This window comes from Danaus plexippus, chromosome 10, assembly GCF_018135715.1.
Source record: "Danaus plexippus chromosome 10, MEX_DaPlex, whole genome shotgun sequence".
Taxonomy (NCBI): Eukaryota; Metazoa; Arthropoda; class Insecta; order Lepidoptera; family Nymphalidae; genus Danaus; species Danaus plexippus.
The window spans coordinates 7,023,231-7,040,888 of record NC_083543.1 but is presented as its reverse complement, the minus strand read 5'-3'; the positions used below and the strand labels follow the sequence as shown (position 1 = coordinate 7,040,888).

Sequence of the window (17,658 nt, the reverse complement as noted above, 5' to 3'; positions counted from 1 at the left end):
GAATACTTTTTTTTATATAAGTTTTAATCGAATTACAACAGGCTTTAGAGTTATATTACGAAACTATTGAAAATTTTGGTTGTTTGTCACACCTGAAATTACTATAGAAAACAGTTCCAAAAGTACATTCCATCTTTTGAATATGAAAATTTTTGTAATAACTTGTTACAGTGAAATATTTTCCAAACATACGTGTGTATTATAGAATTCGTTCAAAGTAAAAGTCGTGACAGTAGATTGATATCTGATCGAACTCGATTGTAGCAGACGGCCGGTTGGTCGCGGCGATGTCCACGGCGAGGACGCAAGGGCGCCGTGCGTCTTGCCGAAATTATTCGGGGCTCGCTGCACAATCGATTTTTCCCACCCGATGCGGAAAATTCTTCGGGGCGGAGCGGGTGGTCTAGCGGAGAGGGGTGGCGGAGGGGGAGCTCGGTGTGCGGGTGAGCGGGTGTGCGGGTGTGCGGGTGTGTGAGGTGGTCGGGCGGAGTGCAGCGGGGCGGTGCAACGCGCGCCGCCGTCAGCCGTCGCGGTCGTCGGGCAGACAGTAGGACGGCGACGGCACTGCGAGTCGGTGACCAAGGCGCTAAGAGCGCGCTCGCCGCACCGTGACATGTAGCGCGGCGGTCACGCCGCAGCCTCGCGACCACACCGGTGGCGGCGCGCCGATGCGCCAGCCGCCCGGCACGACGCCCGCGCCGATAACACTCGACTCTAAAGTACTGTTACCGAGGCGAGCCCTTCTACCCGTCTGTAGCGACGACCGTCGGATGGAACCCGGATTGCGCCGATTCGCAAGGTTAGACGAATATTTGAATGTGAGTGTTTGTGCGCCGCCCGCCGTCGAACCTGAGCGCCCTAGCGCAACCTCGCACTTCAGCCGTACGCGCACTCCGCACACCGTTATTTTATAGGTAGGTCCGAATTGCTAGCAGGACAACTAACCGACTCACCGGGTAAGCTTACGACTTCAGGCTTACATATGAAAGTGCTGTCTCAAAATTTCCAATGACACAAATTTTTATAATAATTGCAATTCACAGCTTTAAAATTTTTCCATGATAATTTTCTTACAATTATTGTTACTATAGCGTGTGACATTATTAGTGCATACAAATTATCTTATCATAATATTAGACATTCCTAAACTAGTTATGCCCATAACGATCTCGTTGTATTAAAGTGCACTCCACATAAAATTCCTCTACGCCGGTAGTGACCACATTCTCATTCACAATTAGAGGCAGATGTTCCAAATTTCAGTATTTATTATTTGTAGGCGCTTTACTTACAAGCGTTGATTTGTGACAAATATATAAAATATGTTTCAAGTATAAGGTAACCTATATAAAGTGCATGGATATGCTTATATAAGACTTTGTATAATATTTTGACTTTTTGTTCAGCCATTAATGTTACTACAAACAGTTTAATTCCTAGGCGCCAATACTTTATTTCTTATAATAACATTTGTCACGATTAGAAGTTTGAAGCTAAGATAAACATTTTGTGGATATGTACTCATCTATCTATATGCTTGGATTTTTTTCTTCTGTAATTTCAAGTCTGTAAATCAATACTGGGCTTTAATTATCGTTCTAATTATGTTACTGTTGCATGGTTTTTAAAATAGGTAATGTACCCAGTAAATATTTGTTATACATTCTACTGAGTGGTGACGTTGAATTTTCCGTGTTTTTTTTTCTATCTTATCTTCCACTATTCAATGTATTTTTCACTTCTATTAACGCCTGTATAGTTTTTTTATTATTTAACTTACAATGCATCTAGACTTATTACATTACTTGTTCATAGTGTAGTTTCATTTAGAAACAAAAGCTAATCTTTGTTGCACTGGCAATTTCATCACTTCCTGAATATTTTTGAGAATACGAATATAAATTACAAATTATAATAAGACTATTTAAATATTCGCAGACTAAAAAAAAAATATGCATAATGACATGCAAAGTAGCTAATAACCTTACCGTCACAATTGTATTTTTTTAAATTAAATGAAACTAATATTATCCAAATTTCTACACGTTTTTTTTTATATAAAATACTCGTAGTAATCCGAAAAATATTAGTTTCATTTAAATGAATACTCGCAAAAGTCTTAGATCTCATTAGTTTTTAAATTGTTTCGGCTGCGATGACTCCATATAGCCGAATAAAAATAGTAATAGATTTAAACCTTTGTATGAAATAGATTTTTTTTTTCATGTAACGTTTACTTTATAACTTCTATAATTTCAAGTATTCAAGACTTTATTTCTCGCTTAATTAATTAATTAATCAGTTTTTTTTTTTACAATCCACTCAATCGCATACGAAATGTTCGGTGTTTATTTAAAATTAACCTTCCAATAAATTAGTTATATTTAACAGACCAAGGTTAAACCTAGATAATATTTTGCGTATGCTTTACCACTGTCTGTTAGAAGTGCAAACACATACAACGCTTAAGGAGGTATAAAGTAGTAATTAAATAATAACGTAGGATTTTATTTTCTTTAAACAACATAAACTACAATAATTCAAGTGAATCAGAACATACTTGTGCAGAACTTAACAGACGCTGTTAAAGTTTTGACAAGCGTTAACTTTAAGGCTTGACGTTCTTAGTTTGTTTAAACATAATAATAATACATAACTATTTAAGTAAATATGGTTGAGGTTATCTTAATAATTGATTTTGAAAATTTGATCCATCCATCGCTTCAAATTCAAAAGCTCCAATCGAACTAGGTCGAGGCTCGTTCACTAAGAATCGTGACACAACCACCATAACTCATTATTGACTTTCATTTCATACTTTTGTCTAACATCTTTGCTTTTATGTTTTTATTATTCTGATAGATTATCTTATCATTCTGTATATTTATGTCTCATAAGCTAGCTGAGTGCTTGTGAAACATCGTATTTTAAAATGATTCTCGATTAAAGTATGTTTAAAAATAACTGGTATGTATATGATAGATAAAAACTGAATAATATTTATTCAGGATTTAAATATATTTTCCACGTTGCTGTTCACACAAATGCCATACAGTTTGGGCTTTGATGTTGCACTTTTTGTAATTGCGCCTCCCGGGTCACTTGGAAACGCTGTCTAAGAGAATCAGGTCAATGAAAATCATGTATTATATTAGAAAAACCGATAAAAACAAAATCGACTTATGTATTTCTATTTCGGTAACGAAACTGCGAAAGGATATTCAAATTGTAATTCATATAAAAAAATATAATGACCAAGGGTAGAGATAAGGGGATTACATAAAACTGATTATTTCGTTTTTTCTTGACCTACCTCATTTAATCAGCAGTCGGAATGATAACCGATGCTAAGAGTCGCGCTATTTGGTGTGAATATCAATAAATATTTTAAATATTTCTTTCAAATAAATCATTCGCCAGGATTATCTTATGAGATAAAACTAGACGTTTACACTTTTTAAATCTTAAATGACAAATAGTTACTAATCGTTAATATAGTTTAGTGTATATTATATAAATTTATATGGGAACATAATACTATCAATAGCATCACATCCTTAAGTAGTTTATTATTTAGATAAATCTAATGAGATATATTTATCTGTTTGTTGAAAATTTCTAAAACATGTTACATATATATCATATATTCTAAAGCCTTATAAAATGACTGAACAAAAAATTACTGCGATGCCTCTATCCAGTTTTCTCCTGTTTCAAGCTTCACTTAGCTTACAACAGCGCGGGTTAAGTTTACAGATGACACAGTTTTCCGACTAGTACTATGTTTTTATTCATGACAATCTTGACACTTATATGTATATATATATATATATATAATATATGTATATATTACACACGTACCTGTATATAGATATATTATCTCAAAACGGATAACGAATTGATATTGTAGGCAATTTCAAGGTTATCTGATGCGTACATATTGTTGTAAAATATTCAAACACACCGAATTCAAGTACACTTGTCGTTTTTGGTAAATAATATATTGAAGCGATTACGAGTTAAAAAAAAAACGTTTCGTGATTTTAAAATATTTTATAACATTGAAAGAGTTCTTTGAATTAAAGCTTTTTTTTTTGTTAATTTTGTAATTAAAATATTGTATTTTTATTTGCCCTATGTTTAGTTTTTTACTGCCGTTGAGAATTGTTAGATAGGATGCTAGGTCATACCATAAGAACAAGCGAAGCTCGTTCCAACCGGTGGGTTACTAATACATTTGAAGTTATTTCTAAATTGACATATAAATTATAAAGAATATTTCGTTTTGGAAAATAGTTTATTTACAAACTATCTTCTACATATACTGTTGCATGTTATCGCTGTGTTGCAACAAATATTTTAATATAATACAAGAAGAAAATATGTTATAGCGTTCGTGTTGTGATACAAATGTGTTGCACTGTTAACTTTACTAGTACTTTTCTAATTCGAGTAATAAATTAAACAATCTCCTCAGTAATAATTAATCGTTTTTGAAAAATTATCAAAAACGTCACCGGCAAAACGGCTCAAACATACAACGAGCATGTATAGAATGTATTCGTCTGAGATAAAGGATAGTTTTTGTTCAGTAAACGAAAATTGCCAAAAATAAATTATTTAAAAACTCGATATTCTCAATAACGGAAACCACAGTAAATCCAGCTCGCGGTTGGTCATGTCAAAATCAATTAAAAATCAATCTGCTTTAAGCTGTATGCTTAAAAAAAAGATTTGAGTGATGATAAATACTTACTCATCTGGTTCCAATGTATTTTGCGGGATTAGTTGAAATTATTTTTACGAGTAACAGTTGCTTTAAAAAAAATGTAATAAATTTTCCACTATATTAATTATAATAAAGTACGTGGGAATTAATATTAACTCTAAAATAGTTGATATTTAATATCTTATATATTTTTGTATGACGATCTTATTGATTCAAACGAGAATTTTTTTTTGCATACGTTGGATAAAATATATACAATAATCTCGATTAACTTGTATGAATTAGTGTTCTAAAACCACTCTTGTACCGTATATATTATATAATCTATATTAATTTCATCAGAATCACTTAATCGAAGCTACGTTAAAACTAAGTGTATTTTAAACACAGGAAGCTGTCTAAGAATACGGGAATGTTAAAATGAAGTTAGTTTAAACTACCTTTAACCGGCACTTCCAAAAAACAGCAACCTGTCATACAAATATTAACAGGCTCATAATGAGGTCTAAGACTTTCGCGAGTATTCATTTAAATGCAACTAATATTTTTCGGATTATACTACGCGTATTTTAATATGTATTTTAAAAAACTATAGAGGACGAGATGTGATGGCACACATTTCATCTGCCCGTGATTACGGTTGCTGCAAAGTAACCGAAACGTCGGGAGTACGAGTATGTAGTTTTTAAAATAATAAAATACGCGTAGTAATCCGAAAAACATATTATATATATAAAATACATCTAATATAGTTTTTAAAGCTTTATATTTTTTTATGGATGCAGACTCAAATACGTCTATAGAGATCTTATGAAAGAACAATAGGTACAAATATAGACAGGTTTACGCAGGTCAAACAAAAAATCCATAATATGTCACTAAATGGGTAATAATTAATTATGTTAAATGTTTTCAAAATCAATGAATACTAAATATTTTTTAAATGTCTTTAGAGTTTTGAAACCAGAAACGGCCATTATATCTCTATTTCAATTTTAAATGCAAGTTATATCGTGACTAATCTTCTAGCGTACAAGCGCACCAACTAAAGAAACCCAAACGACTTAGCCTCAGTCTGGTATTATCCGACTAATTACTTCGTTGATATTGAAAAATGCTGATGATTTGTGCCTCAATATTACTAACGAACGACATTTTTATATATTATTTTACTCCAACGAGATCTTATTTAAAAAAAAAAAGTTTAATGATTGAATGATTTTATTTTACATATATTGATTTAGTGAATGATTAATCGTGGGACAGGATGGTAGACATGAACACAAACATATTTGTTGTGAGTAACAACGTTTTGCGTTCCTGCTCATAGTACCGACAACAACTTTATTAGTGACTTATGTCCTAGTCATTATAAAATGATTGTTTATTTCAGATTATTTGTATAACACCATTTTTGCTTCCCTTTAGTTATATTTAAATATTATAGTCATATAGCAAATTAGCTTTATAATGGGTCGAATTCTATTAAATATATTAAGTATAGAAAAAAAAATTCTAGATCCGATCTGAGATTTCCAGGATATCTTCGCATTACACTTTACCAATGAAAAATTACTCCCACGTAATTAAGTGCATTATAAGGGAACTGAAATAATGGAAATGTTTGGTTTTAATGTTTCTCTTATTCTTTGTATAAATTTTAAATATTGTGCGCGGCCTTCGTCCGTCGTACCGATTTTAGATATTACCATTTTGACATGCTGCTCTGTTTCATCTCCGGCTGAACAAATTTGGATATAATAACTACTTACATTTGTCGTGTAATATTTGTTAAAAATAAAAAATATGAACAACCCGAGAAAAATTTAGGAGGGATTCTTAATCTATAGACTTACCTTGAAGTGGTCACTCGGGGTAGTAATTTTTTAGGGTTAAAAAGTTTTTAATATTTGAAACATGACCTACAACATGACTTCTTAGTTGACTAAAATCTAAAAGATATAGTAGTATTCATTTTATTGCTCTCAAGGTCAGAAACATCGTTTTCTAACATTTATTGGACCAGCGATATTAGCACTTCAAAGACGAAACTAATGAAGGATAATTTGTTGAAATTGGTTGGTTAAGAAATAATGTTAAAATAGCGAATTCGTATAACTAACACATGTGACATGTCATATTCCCTGTTACTTAGGAACAGGAAGCCAAAGTGTAATAACATGTTTAAAATATTAACATTTCTTATCAACATTTCTGCTAAGCATTACTGTAATACACTGTTTCAATCGTAAAATCTTATATCAGCTGTTCGCAATAAATGCGTATTGGTCGCATATGTTGTCATTGTCATTGTCACTGATAAAGAGCAATTCGTTTCGGAACTATTATACAAGCTATTAACATTTTAAAATGTATGCATAGACTTGAAAAGGCGCGATGTTTTTTTTTTATTTGATACGATTTCATACACACTCAAACCAGACGACCTTGAGACTTAAAACAACGGAGGTAGATAGATGTATACATGTCTAAGTCATCTAGCTTATGAGACGCAGGACCTTGTCTTATATGTGTGCATGCGTGCAATAACAATTCCGTGTGCGCGAGCTTTGATCTATTCCCATGCGTACATTGGCTCGAAATTCATCCGCTTCTATATTTCGGGCATAGCAACTATCTGCAATCGAAAAATTAACCGCCGCCGACGACTGTTTACACATGCACAGAACGCACATACTCATACACGCACACATACACACATACACACATACACACATACACACACTACAATAGTAACCTAGGTTATATAACTCACACATGAAGAATAGTCGAACGAGCATTTATGTCCGGGCGCATACTTTGCCCTTGAGCGCTTGCATTATACAAGATAATTAGCGCATTGATAAAAATTTTACACACTTCATGTAATACGTATATATAAGATTTTGTATATAATTGTCCATATTTTATGTCTTTCCTTTCAGTGTAAAGATACTGAATTCCATGAGATTACCATGCGCAAGATGACAGCCACAAGCTAATTATAAGTTATAAGATTAGGTGGTTTTTGATGAATACTAAAGAAATTATAATCAAAATATATAAAATAACGTAATTGTTTTATATCCTCTACAATTATTATCGTACATTTTAAAAACATCTACTGGTAACCTCAAACTGGAACATAATTTTTTGTTCGTGGCCTACTCTATCACTTACAAAAATTTTTGAATTTTAACCACACTAAGATGAATATTTTTTTTTGTCTTTCTTGACGTTTGTTTAATTGTTATTGTTTTAATTTTATTAATTATCCTATATAAAATTATCTACAATTACTTTCTGTTAGTTAATAGTATAGTCTCTTTTAATATCAATAACTAGACAACAATATTTATCATAAGAAAATATTATATAAATACATAATTAATATTCAGTTAGTGTTCTACGAAGTTATTTAATGTTGCTACGGCGTAAACACTTAAGTACATTTAACAAAAAGGGCAAGAGCTCGTTGAAGTCTCTTTGAGGTTTGTCCTTTGAGCATCAATTATAAAAATATTCTGTTAATTCCATTGTTATATATTTAAGTTCATTAAATTAAATTGATGATAATTTCAGCGTCATCGGAGGCATTCGGATGATCCACATGGAATTCACATGTAGAAATACAATCAGATTCATAAAAATAATGTATCAATATAAAAAGCTTTGTAAAAAACAAATGAAGATAATATTTAGTATAAATTTTGTTTAATATAAAATCTTGCAAATTTCCCTCTTGAACTTTTAATGAACGAAAAACTAAAAAAGTTCAGTACTCATGTTAAAGTTACAAAGTTATGGTAAAGATAGAAAAAAGTTCATTAATCCAATTATACTATAATTATCTTACAATCGCAAGGTGCACAAAAAATAAGCACTAAATAGTTCCACGCTAACTTATTGAACGGCGGTTAAGGCGTCCGTTAACGGTTATATATCATTTAAATAAATTATAACGACTGACCATAAACTTTTAGATATATGAGAAGAATAAAAAAAAATATATCAAAAAACCTACCGGTATTCCTACTGTTATGGTCAATAGCTAACATAAATATTACATTTTTTTTCCAGTTAAGGCAAAGAATTCGGTGGCATTTTAACAGAAACCATTCAATCTCAAACATTTTATTTCGCAGAATATCTTAAATTTATATCACTGGTTTTACGTAATGCCAACATTATGTCGCTGTCTGGAAAAAAATATATATCCTAATTACTAAATCACGATTAACGTATAGGAAGTTTGTAGTGAACCATCAAATAAATGATTACTATGCTAGATACCGGTCATTGACCCAGTGTTTTGCAAGTAACATTTTTTGTAACGCTCGAGTTTTGGAAATCCCCATGAGGCTAAACAGTAATTTCTATAATAAGAGCAAAAGTAAAGCTAAAATTTAAAACGTCTGTCTGAGTGCGTGCCTAATGTCTTTAAAAGTATCCGACAAAACTATCAGCCTTTACTTACGAACAATTTGTCTACCTGTACTTTCTTTGTAATATTAAAAAAATAATATAAAAGCACGTATTAGTTATATAAAAGAAGAAATACACAGAAAACTACTAAGTGTTAGTTTCTTTGGATCACTACCACGGTAATGAGCATTGAGAATAAAGTATGGATAAATTCGAGTTTCTGTAGCCTTTTTGGCAACCATTTCCTGGCTTGTATATGCATAAATCTAGGTTTGGCAGATAACCAAAGTGAAGAACTTTCATTTCACTTCTGCGACCTATATACAGGATTTGTTATTAAATTGCTTCTCTTTGCATTTCTATCATATAAAAATATTTTACGTTATACGCTATTTCATTTAAAAAGCTTGATGAGATTCAAGGTCTTTTTAGACTGGCTTATTGTTCTACTTGTGGGTTAACACTTAAAATCTTTTTTGTATTATTATTAATAGTCACTCTCGAGGATTCTCAAGTCTGAAACTCGTTTTGGACTAATTAAAAAAAATGTGAAACTTGTTTAATAGAATTCTTTGCAACTGCATTATGAAGAATTAATATTTACTAATCATATCTTTTAACTAGCGTAAGGAATATATCTCATATCTCCTGTTCAGGTAATTAGGTTTTCTTGATTACCATTTAGTTAATATTACAAAGAAATTAACATTTTTCTTTTTATCATTAAAATTAACAATGTACCAAGCGAATGAATTGCTTTTAAAAAAAAAATATTATTTAATTTTGAATTATTCTGTTGGACTTCAATATATAAGGATTTTTTTAAATATGCATTAACGTATTACTTGCGTATAACATGTATTAAATCGAATATTAATAAAAATAAAATATTATAATTTCCAAATATACATTTACAAGTTAATAACCCGATTCTCCTCCTTTTTGAGCCTCGCCAATAGTGGATACCACCGTTGGTATGGACTGTGCATAGTTTGTGAAGTAATAAATCTCGTAAACTTTATACGGTTATCCTTTTATAGCGATATTTATCTTCAATTGATCTAGCATGAATGTTTAACCATATATTCCCAAAAAAAAAAACTTCATAGAAATTAATTATCTATAACATCTCAATTGTAACAATAGATAAAAAAGACCTCGTTTTTTTTCCTTTGTGTCTAGTCCAAGCTATTAAAAAAAATGTTTTTACATTATTATATGTAAATGTACAACTTGTTCCATGTATACACAATTAGTTTTATTAATTAAAAAATCTCATATATATAAACATATTAACATTTTAATATATTCCGATTCATTACGCGTTATCATTTGTAACTAAATTGAACAAGACATCATCGCGTATTGTTCTTACCTCTCGGACGTAATTCAAATGTATTAGCTTAGATCATATGATGTTGATAATCAATTTTATGGTCAAAGTATGTTAGCATGCTGCTATAAATCCAACATTTCAAACTGTCACAAAAACGGATAAGGTTCCTGAACGTTATATACAATTTATTGCAACTATATATTGCTATGGCAGAAAGTGTCTCGTTCAAAAATTCGTAGGCGCGTCTTCCCGCGCAAAATATTGTCACGTTTTATTTTTACTATATAAAGTATTTTCTGACATGTGTTACGCCTTTATATATAAAAGAGTACTTTATTTAGATATTTTATTTATGCATTATGCATTGATGCTATTGATACGGAAAAGTACGTATTGGTATATTTGAATTACAATTATATGTGTTTGTACATAATAAAACATTATTTTTAATTATTATTCACTGGCTATATGAGTTAAATATCATATATGATGACCGATTGTCAAGAGTATTATTTAATATAAAAAGTATTTACTTTTATTTTTATATAAACTCACATTGAAAAAATATAAATTAGGTTAAGAACATTTTAACAAAATTTTAAATTGACATTTAATCGTAAAACTAACAAAAAACAACTGTCAAGGATGCTAGCATTTGGTTGAAATTTTCAGGGCATTTTGGTATTAGGTGCGGCCGGATGTCCAGCCGACGTACGTTGATAGGTAACTATATATTATAGGTATAGGTATTGGCTAGATGTGTGCGTTTATAAAGACCTTGATCCCCACGCAGTGTTCTGCGCGCGTGTATTATAAGGGCGTACTCGCATATGAAAAGCGATTAGAAGTATTTTATATTTTGTGTTGTAAAGAAAAATAATTATCTAAATAACTAACAATAATATACACCCTAGTAAAATAAGTAATGTATGAAACTGTTGCTCTAATCCAAGCCAAGAGAAATGAGTGTGTTTTTTTTTATTTCTCGCTTTAGACTACACCGTACACGACAATACTGCGTTGTTCATCTAGCGAGGACCTCATATGTATCCGTAATTACGCAACACTCCATAACTCAATCGTTCTCACGTGTGGAGACGTCCTTACAATTATAAGAAGAGTTATGTACATTCAGACTGAAATAATCCATAAGAATAAGACAGGATCACAACACTTTGAAATAATATTATTCCCATGATCCGTATTCAATTGTTAAAAAATATATTTCTATACGAAATTTTATGTCAGTTCTTATACTTCGACTTTTATTGTTCTTGATGTAAAATTATTATCAGCATTTATTTCTTTACTATTTTATATTTGCTGTCTATTTCTAGTAATTAAAACAGTGACATAAGGTCCAGTTTTACACGTGTTTATTTCACATATTTGTTGTGTGATATCTATGTATATAGGAAATTAATTAATAATGTTCCTATAGTATTTAAAAGCTAAAGTGATTTTATGACATAATAAGAGGAAGACGTGGTTCAACTTCTCAATTATATCTGCTTTTAACATGTGCTGTAATCATTTTCTCATAAATTAATCAACAGTCTATAAATAACATACATAAACATATATATATGATCGGTAGAACTGATAATCATTTTCATTATTATTGTTTGAATTATTCAGCCATCCAAATCTAGGAAGAGGTTGCATATGTTTTAAAACGTATATATTTTAACGTGTACACACCCTAAGTTGTATGAATACGTACTGATGATATACTATGTCCTCGTCCTTAAACACGCTTGCATGCTACTCTATTGTGCGACGAAGGTCGTACAGCTAACTAACCACTTAAAATGTATACCTATTTCTTTGGGAAATTGCATTTTCATGCACTGTTTATTTCATGTCATAATTATGCGATTCATTTATAATTGATTTTGATATTAATGTTGTATGCCTTCGATCGATTTTTGTGTAGTGTTATGTAAGTATAAATGAGGATAAGATTTTTTTTTTGCAATGTATTATCTGTGTTTATTTATTTTATATAAAATCAAAGGCATAAAGACAAAACGTTTAGAAAAAAACCATTGATCACATACGTAATCCAAAGGTAATCCCCGTCTCGAATTCGAGTAGTTTCCATCGTGGGTGTTTTATTTTAATAAAATTTTATGATTTTACATTTATAAGGAAATAGTTTTCGTAGGTAATGAGGACACCTATATTTATAATACATTATCGTTATGGGTATTTTTATTATATATATCAGGTTTTCCATTAATGATATTATCGAAGAAGAAAATGAGTTTAAGGAAGTATAAAAGTTAGATACGTAATTTTTTTTTATTTGTCTTTAAGTATTCAAAGCAAAAGTAGATAAAAAATATAAGTTTTTTCTATCTTTATAAATCATATGTCTCTAAACTATAGATGTTTAGTTAAAGAATCAGTGTTTTTTTTTCGTCTATATTCGTTTTGTTGTAGACTTATTTGAAAAAAACTTACCTTCTGCAATAATATCATAATGCGAGTTTAGTCAAAAATATTATGGCTATATTTGTGAATTTTACAAATGAATAAATGGCAAAATTCTAAACTAAAAACAAAATCATATGGAATGACATAATGACTAAAGATAATTAACAACTAGGAATATAAATAAATAATACAATGTACTATAATCGTTTAGTCAGATAATTATAAAAATGTGAGGTGAATTCCCGACACAAGGTCATTTAAAGATAGATAGATACTTAACAGGAAACTACAGAGTATAAGAGGTTCCGCCATCTTCCTTTACTTTGTTCAAAATATTTATCAGTAAACAAAATTGTTATGCAGTTTTGGACCAAAAGAATTTTTGACTATAGAGATTTTCGGTAATGCTTTACGGTCTTTATAATCAATCATAAAAAAAAACTTAAACGAAATAATAATCTAGGTCTTAAAAAATATTCAGATCATAGATAACAGTAAGGCCACCTAGTTCGCACAAAATTTAAAAATAGAACGTTCCGCGTCCGCGGCCTTTCTGAAACGAGCGTGATGAGAGGAGTGGAGTGCGGCGGCGGCTGCGGGGCTCCGGGAGCCCCGGGGGTTAGAGGGGGGCGGCGGAGGCGGGGGCGGGGGCGGAGGGGCCGCGGCAGACGCGATGACATCACACAGTTGCAGTGCGCTGCGACAGCCAACTCTTGCGCAATCGCACGCCCTTGATCTTGACTGCGTCGCGCCCGCACGCGTGAGCACACATTTAAATACATTCGCTATATTTATCTTCCCGCATGAAGGTGCGAAACGGTATTCGAAGAACATAGCTAAGGTCCATGTACGTAAACGCACTTCACAGGGTCACTAATTCTGTTGTGTATTTTTGACTGTATTCATTTTATAAAACAAATTCATTAAAATATATAGTTTTATCAGTCTGTATTAATATTAATGAATTCTTTTTTATTTTATAATGTTTACATATTGCTTGTTACAGTTTGTTTATCCGAAAACAACGAACGTTTCCCAAAAATATACAAGAGAGGACTCATTTGTTTCACATTGTTAAAAATTAAAGCAATTATGTACATTTTAAATTTTTCACTTGTTGACAAGTCTCGAAGGTCATCTAAAATGCTATGAAAGAGTTCATAAGGACAATACTGGCATTTGACTTTTTTGCAATCATAGGTCTTTTGTATTTTTTCAACAATTATTATGAACTATCCTAACCTTGACAGATCATACCAAACCTTAATTTTATTGTCAATATTCATTGAATTTAAACTCAATTCAAGGAAAATTCGCATTTAAAATTTATTATATGCCTAGTATACATGTATGTATATAAATATATATATATATATATAATTATAGTTATTTTTATTCGATTTTCGTATCTGTTAATAAACATATTAATATTAAATTAATATGTTTATTAACAGTTCGTGTGGCTTTACTTTAAATCGGGTCGAAATTCTCATCCGACACATTATTAATCAGAGCTGTAACTCGTGCAGGAAATAGGCCTGCGCTGATAAGGACTGAACACACGCGCTTTAATTTATAGCCACTGCTCTATTTGATTGGATACAGTGTTTAGGTAATGATTATTATATTTGACGTTGTGATTTCTTACTTTTAATCTCTTATTTTTATTTTAATCTAACAGATGAAGGGACTTTAATTTTTGAAGTAGGGATGTATTATGTATAATTTTTCATTCGGAGTTAAAAAAAATACCTCTCTTAAATAAGAATATGAAATATTTAGTAATTGATGCCTGATCTAGACTTTATGATCAACCTAAGAAGCCTCAATAGCTGCGATTGCGGAGAAAAACGTTGTGCAAAAGAATAGGCTGACTTGGCCCAGTTTATGAGACCCTTTTATTATAGGATAATATCAATTCTATAGAAATTCTCTTTAATTTTTTCAAATACTCAGAATATATTTTTTAACCAGAATAATAACATAACTTTCAAACAGAACACGTGTTGGAATCGGATTCATAGCAAAAATAAAAGTGATATAGTCTTCACAAAAAAGGCAGCATTCACGAGTCACTGGTTTTAATAGAGCCTTCACAGGACGCCGCTACATCTATATGTAGGCACATTTTCAATATTAAAGTCACAGAATATTTTTGTTTTCAACTCCTAAAAATTGTATATCTCAATTCTATTGTTTGATTTAAAACATTGCTATTATTATAGGATAAAATATCAACATTGTTGTTTGAACATTCTCATTCCGTTATTTATTTCTTTTTATAAAAAGAACATTAATAATATACGAGTACATTAATGGCAAAAGTTATTTACATCTGACCATTAAAATCATTCACCTCAAATAGCTGTGCCATTGGTGTAGTGTTTTATTCTCATAATAATAATTAAATTATATGGGGTATACAAAAACATAACAATATAACAATAAATCTCATATTATAGGTAATAGTAAAAAAAGAAACAATATGACTTAGAAAACTGAAGATGGCTTATAAATTTTAATTTTACTTGACATATCTGTAGGCGTCACATCCGGGTCAGGTATATTATTTTTGCAATAGAATAAGTTTAGAGACGCGTTCGATTTAAGGAATTTTGATAGAATGTCATTTTAGAATCTGCTTGACATTTAAAGAAGAATTATGGCATTCGGTATTCTTGAATCTTGAACTTCCAATTTCTACTTCTTTTTTAAAAAGCGAGGGTTTATAATAATTCAATTGGGTTCTAAAAATTGCGTATCTGAAAATTTTGAATGATAATAAAATAAAAGTTAGTAAATTTTGCCGATATTTGGCTGTATTTATTTCTTCATATAATAACAATGAATTGTATCGCCGTGTAGGGTAGAGTGTTTTCAAACAGTAATGTCAATAGTAAGAACCGAGACTGCTTTAATTTTAGAGAAATGAAAGAAAAAAAAATATTGCATTTTAGATAGAGTATAATATGAATGTATATTGGTTGATTGTGCTTTTAAAGTTTTTTCTTTCCTTTTTTTTGACAGAGTTTGTATGAGTTAAAAAAGTATACATTAATTTGTAGTTATAATGCTGTATTTTTTTTTGTTACAAATGTATTTGTTATTAAAATCAATACATTTTCTTTTCAGCGGCGGGAGCTAGCTCAGACATGGGAAGTGAGCACTATTGCCTGAGGTGGAACAATCATCAGAGCAACTTGCTCGGCGTTTTCAGCCAACTGTTGCACGACGAGAGCTTGGTGGACGTCACGCTCGCGTGTTCCGAAGGCGCCTCCATAAGGGCTCATAAGGTGATAAGACTTCACCACTATTCTATCTGTTTCCAACAGTTCAGACAGTTTGGTTAATATATAAAACACAAAATATACACGTATTGGTGACAGGAGTGCAAATTACTATACGCATCTTACTTTTGGCACTAACAACACTATTCTAACAATTTCAAAGACACTTTAGACAGTTTGGTCAACAATTGAAACGTATAAAATGTATTTGTAATAGGACTGCAAAATATTATACGCATCCTACTAACGTGATGTACATAGTCTCATCTAAGATTAAGGATAGAAAAAGAAACAACAATAAAGATTTTTTGTAGCTTTCAGTCACCATACGAAACTCTTCTGTTATTGCTACCGCATTCAGGGTCCTGTGAGTGTATGATAAAAGTCCGGTCGAGTCCACAAATACAAACTATAATCAATTGACTACAGCTAGGTTCAAACATCTTTATTTATACAACCACGACTACATAACCAATCTTTAGCTTTTAGCGATACAATATCAAAGACCCCTTACTTTTTTTAATTCGCATTTAAAGTGCAAAATAAGTAAAAGAAATTAGAAGTCATAGAAGTGTTAAAATAATTTCCTTCTTAAATAACATTAAAAGCAATCTTATTTTAGTTAAGACAGGGAGTATTTTGTTTAAAATTAGATTTTATGCTGCATAATATTGTAAATAATTACCGATAATAAATGTACCTCCCTGTTATTTTCATAGCATCGTAGGCGTTAACTTTACTTCGTACCTAATGCAATATTTTATTTTAAAGTACCTACCCACCTACTTCCCAGAAAATACCTTTCATCGTCTTGCAGATTATTATCATTTATAAACGTCTCTAAAGCTGTGTATGCTATATTATATCCTTTTTGCTAACGTGACATTGGTCTAATTCAGCCCCTCTTATGAGTCACTAATATTCGTAAGGGGGAAAACCAATTTGATATCGACCATAAAATAAAAGTGACCGATAAACAACATTAGGTATTTTAAGATATATTTTGTTTCTAATCGAGAGCGAATTTAAACATCTAAAATTTTATACATTTATTAAAACTTCATTTGATATATTTATTAAGTAAAAACAATGAATGTGAGTAATAATAAAATAGTAAAAAATACTAACACTTAAATTATGAAGAAGGTAACCTAGAAGGTTAACTTAAAACCCTGTGATAAATTTAAATATTCATCGTTCCAGGTCGTTTTATCAGCGTGTTCATCCTACTTCCGTTCGCTGTTCGTGGACCATCCCTCACGCCATCCCATAGTGATCCTTAAAGACGTGGGTTTGGAGGAGCTCAGAACACTTGTCGACTTCATGTACAAGGGTGAGGTCAACGTCCAATACTGCCAACTACCTGCGCTCCTGAAAACTGCTGAGAGCCTGCAGGTAAATCACTTAATTATCCACACTATAATGTTTATTTATAATCATTG

At 31.2% G+C, this 17,658-nt stretch overlaps 1 protein-coding gene across 4 annotated transcripts in view; it reads left to right on the top strand.

The window, feature by feature from the left end:
* The first annotated feature begins 562 nt into the window (after positions 1–562).
* The window catches only part of LOC116766878 (protein bric-a-brac 1-like), a 28,225-nt gene continuing 11,129 nt past the window's right edge, over positions 563–17,658 (top strand). Inside the window, exons 1-3 of one of the 4 annotated variants that reach the window (XM_032657015.2) lie at positions 563–799; positions 16,062–16,222; positions 17,420–17,611. In XM_032657015.2, the coding sequence (XP_032512906.2) occupies positions 16,082–16,222; positions 17,420–17,611 (333 nt within the window). In that variant the 5' untranslated portion in view covers positions 563–799; positions 16,062–16,081. Of the gene's footprint in view, positions 915–16,061; positions 16,223–17,419; positions 17,612–17,658 lie in introns of those variants that run through there. The other 3 variants (XM_032657014.2, XM_032657016.2, XM_061521661.1) reach the window with 3 other exon arrangements.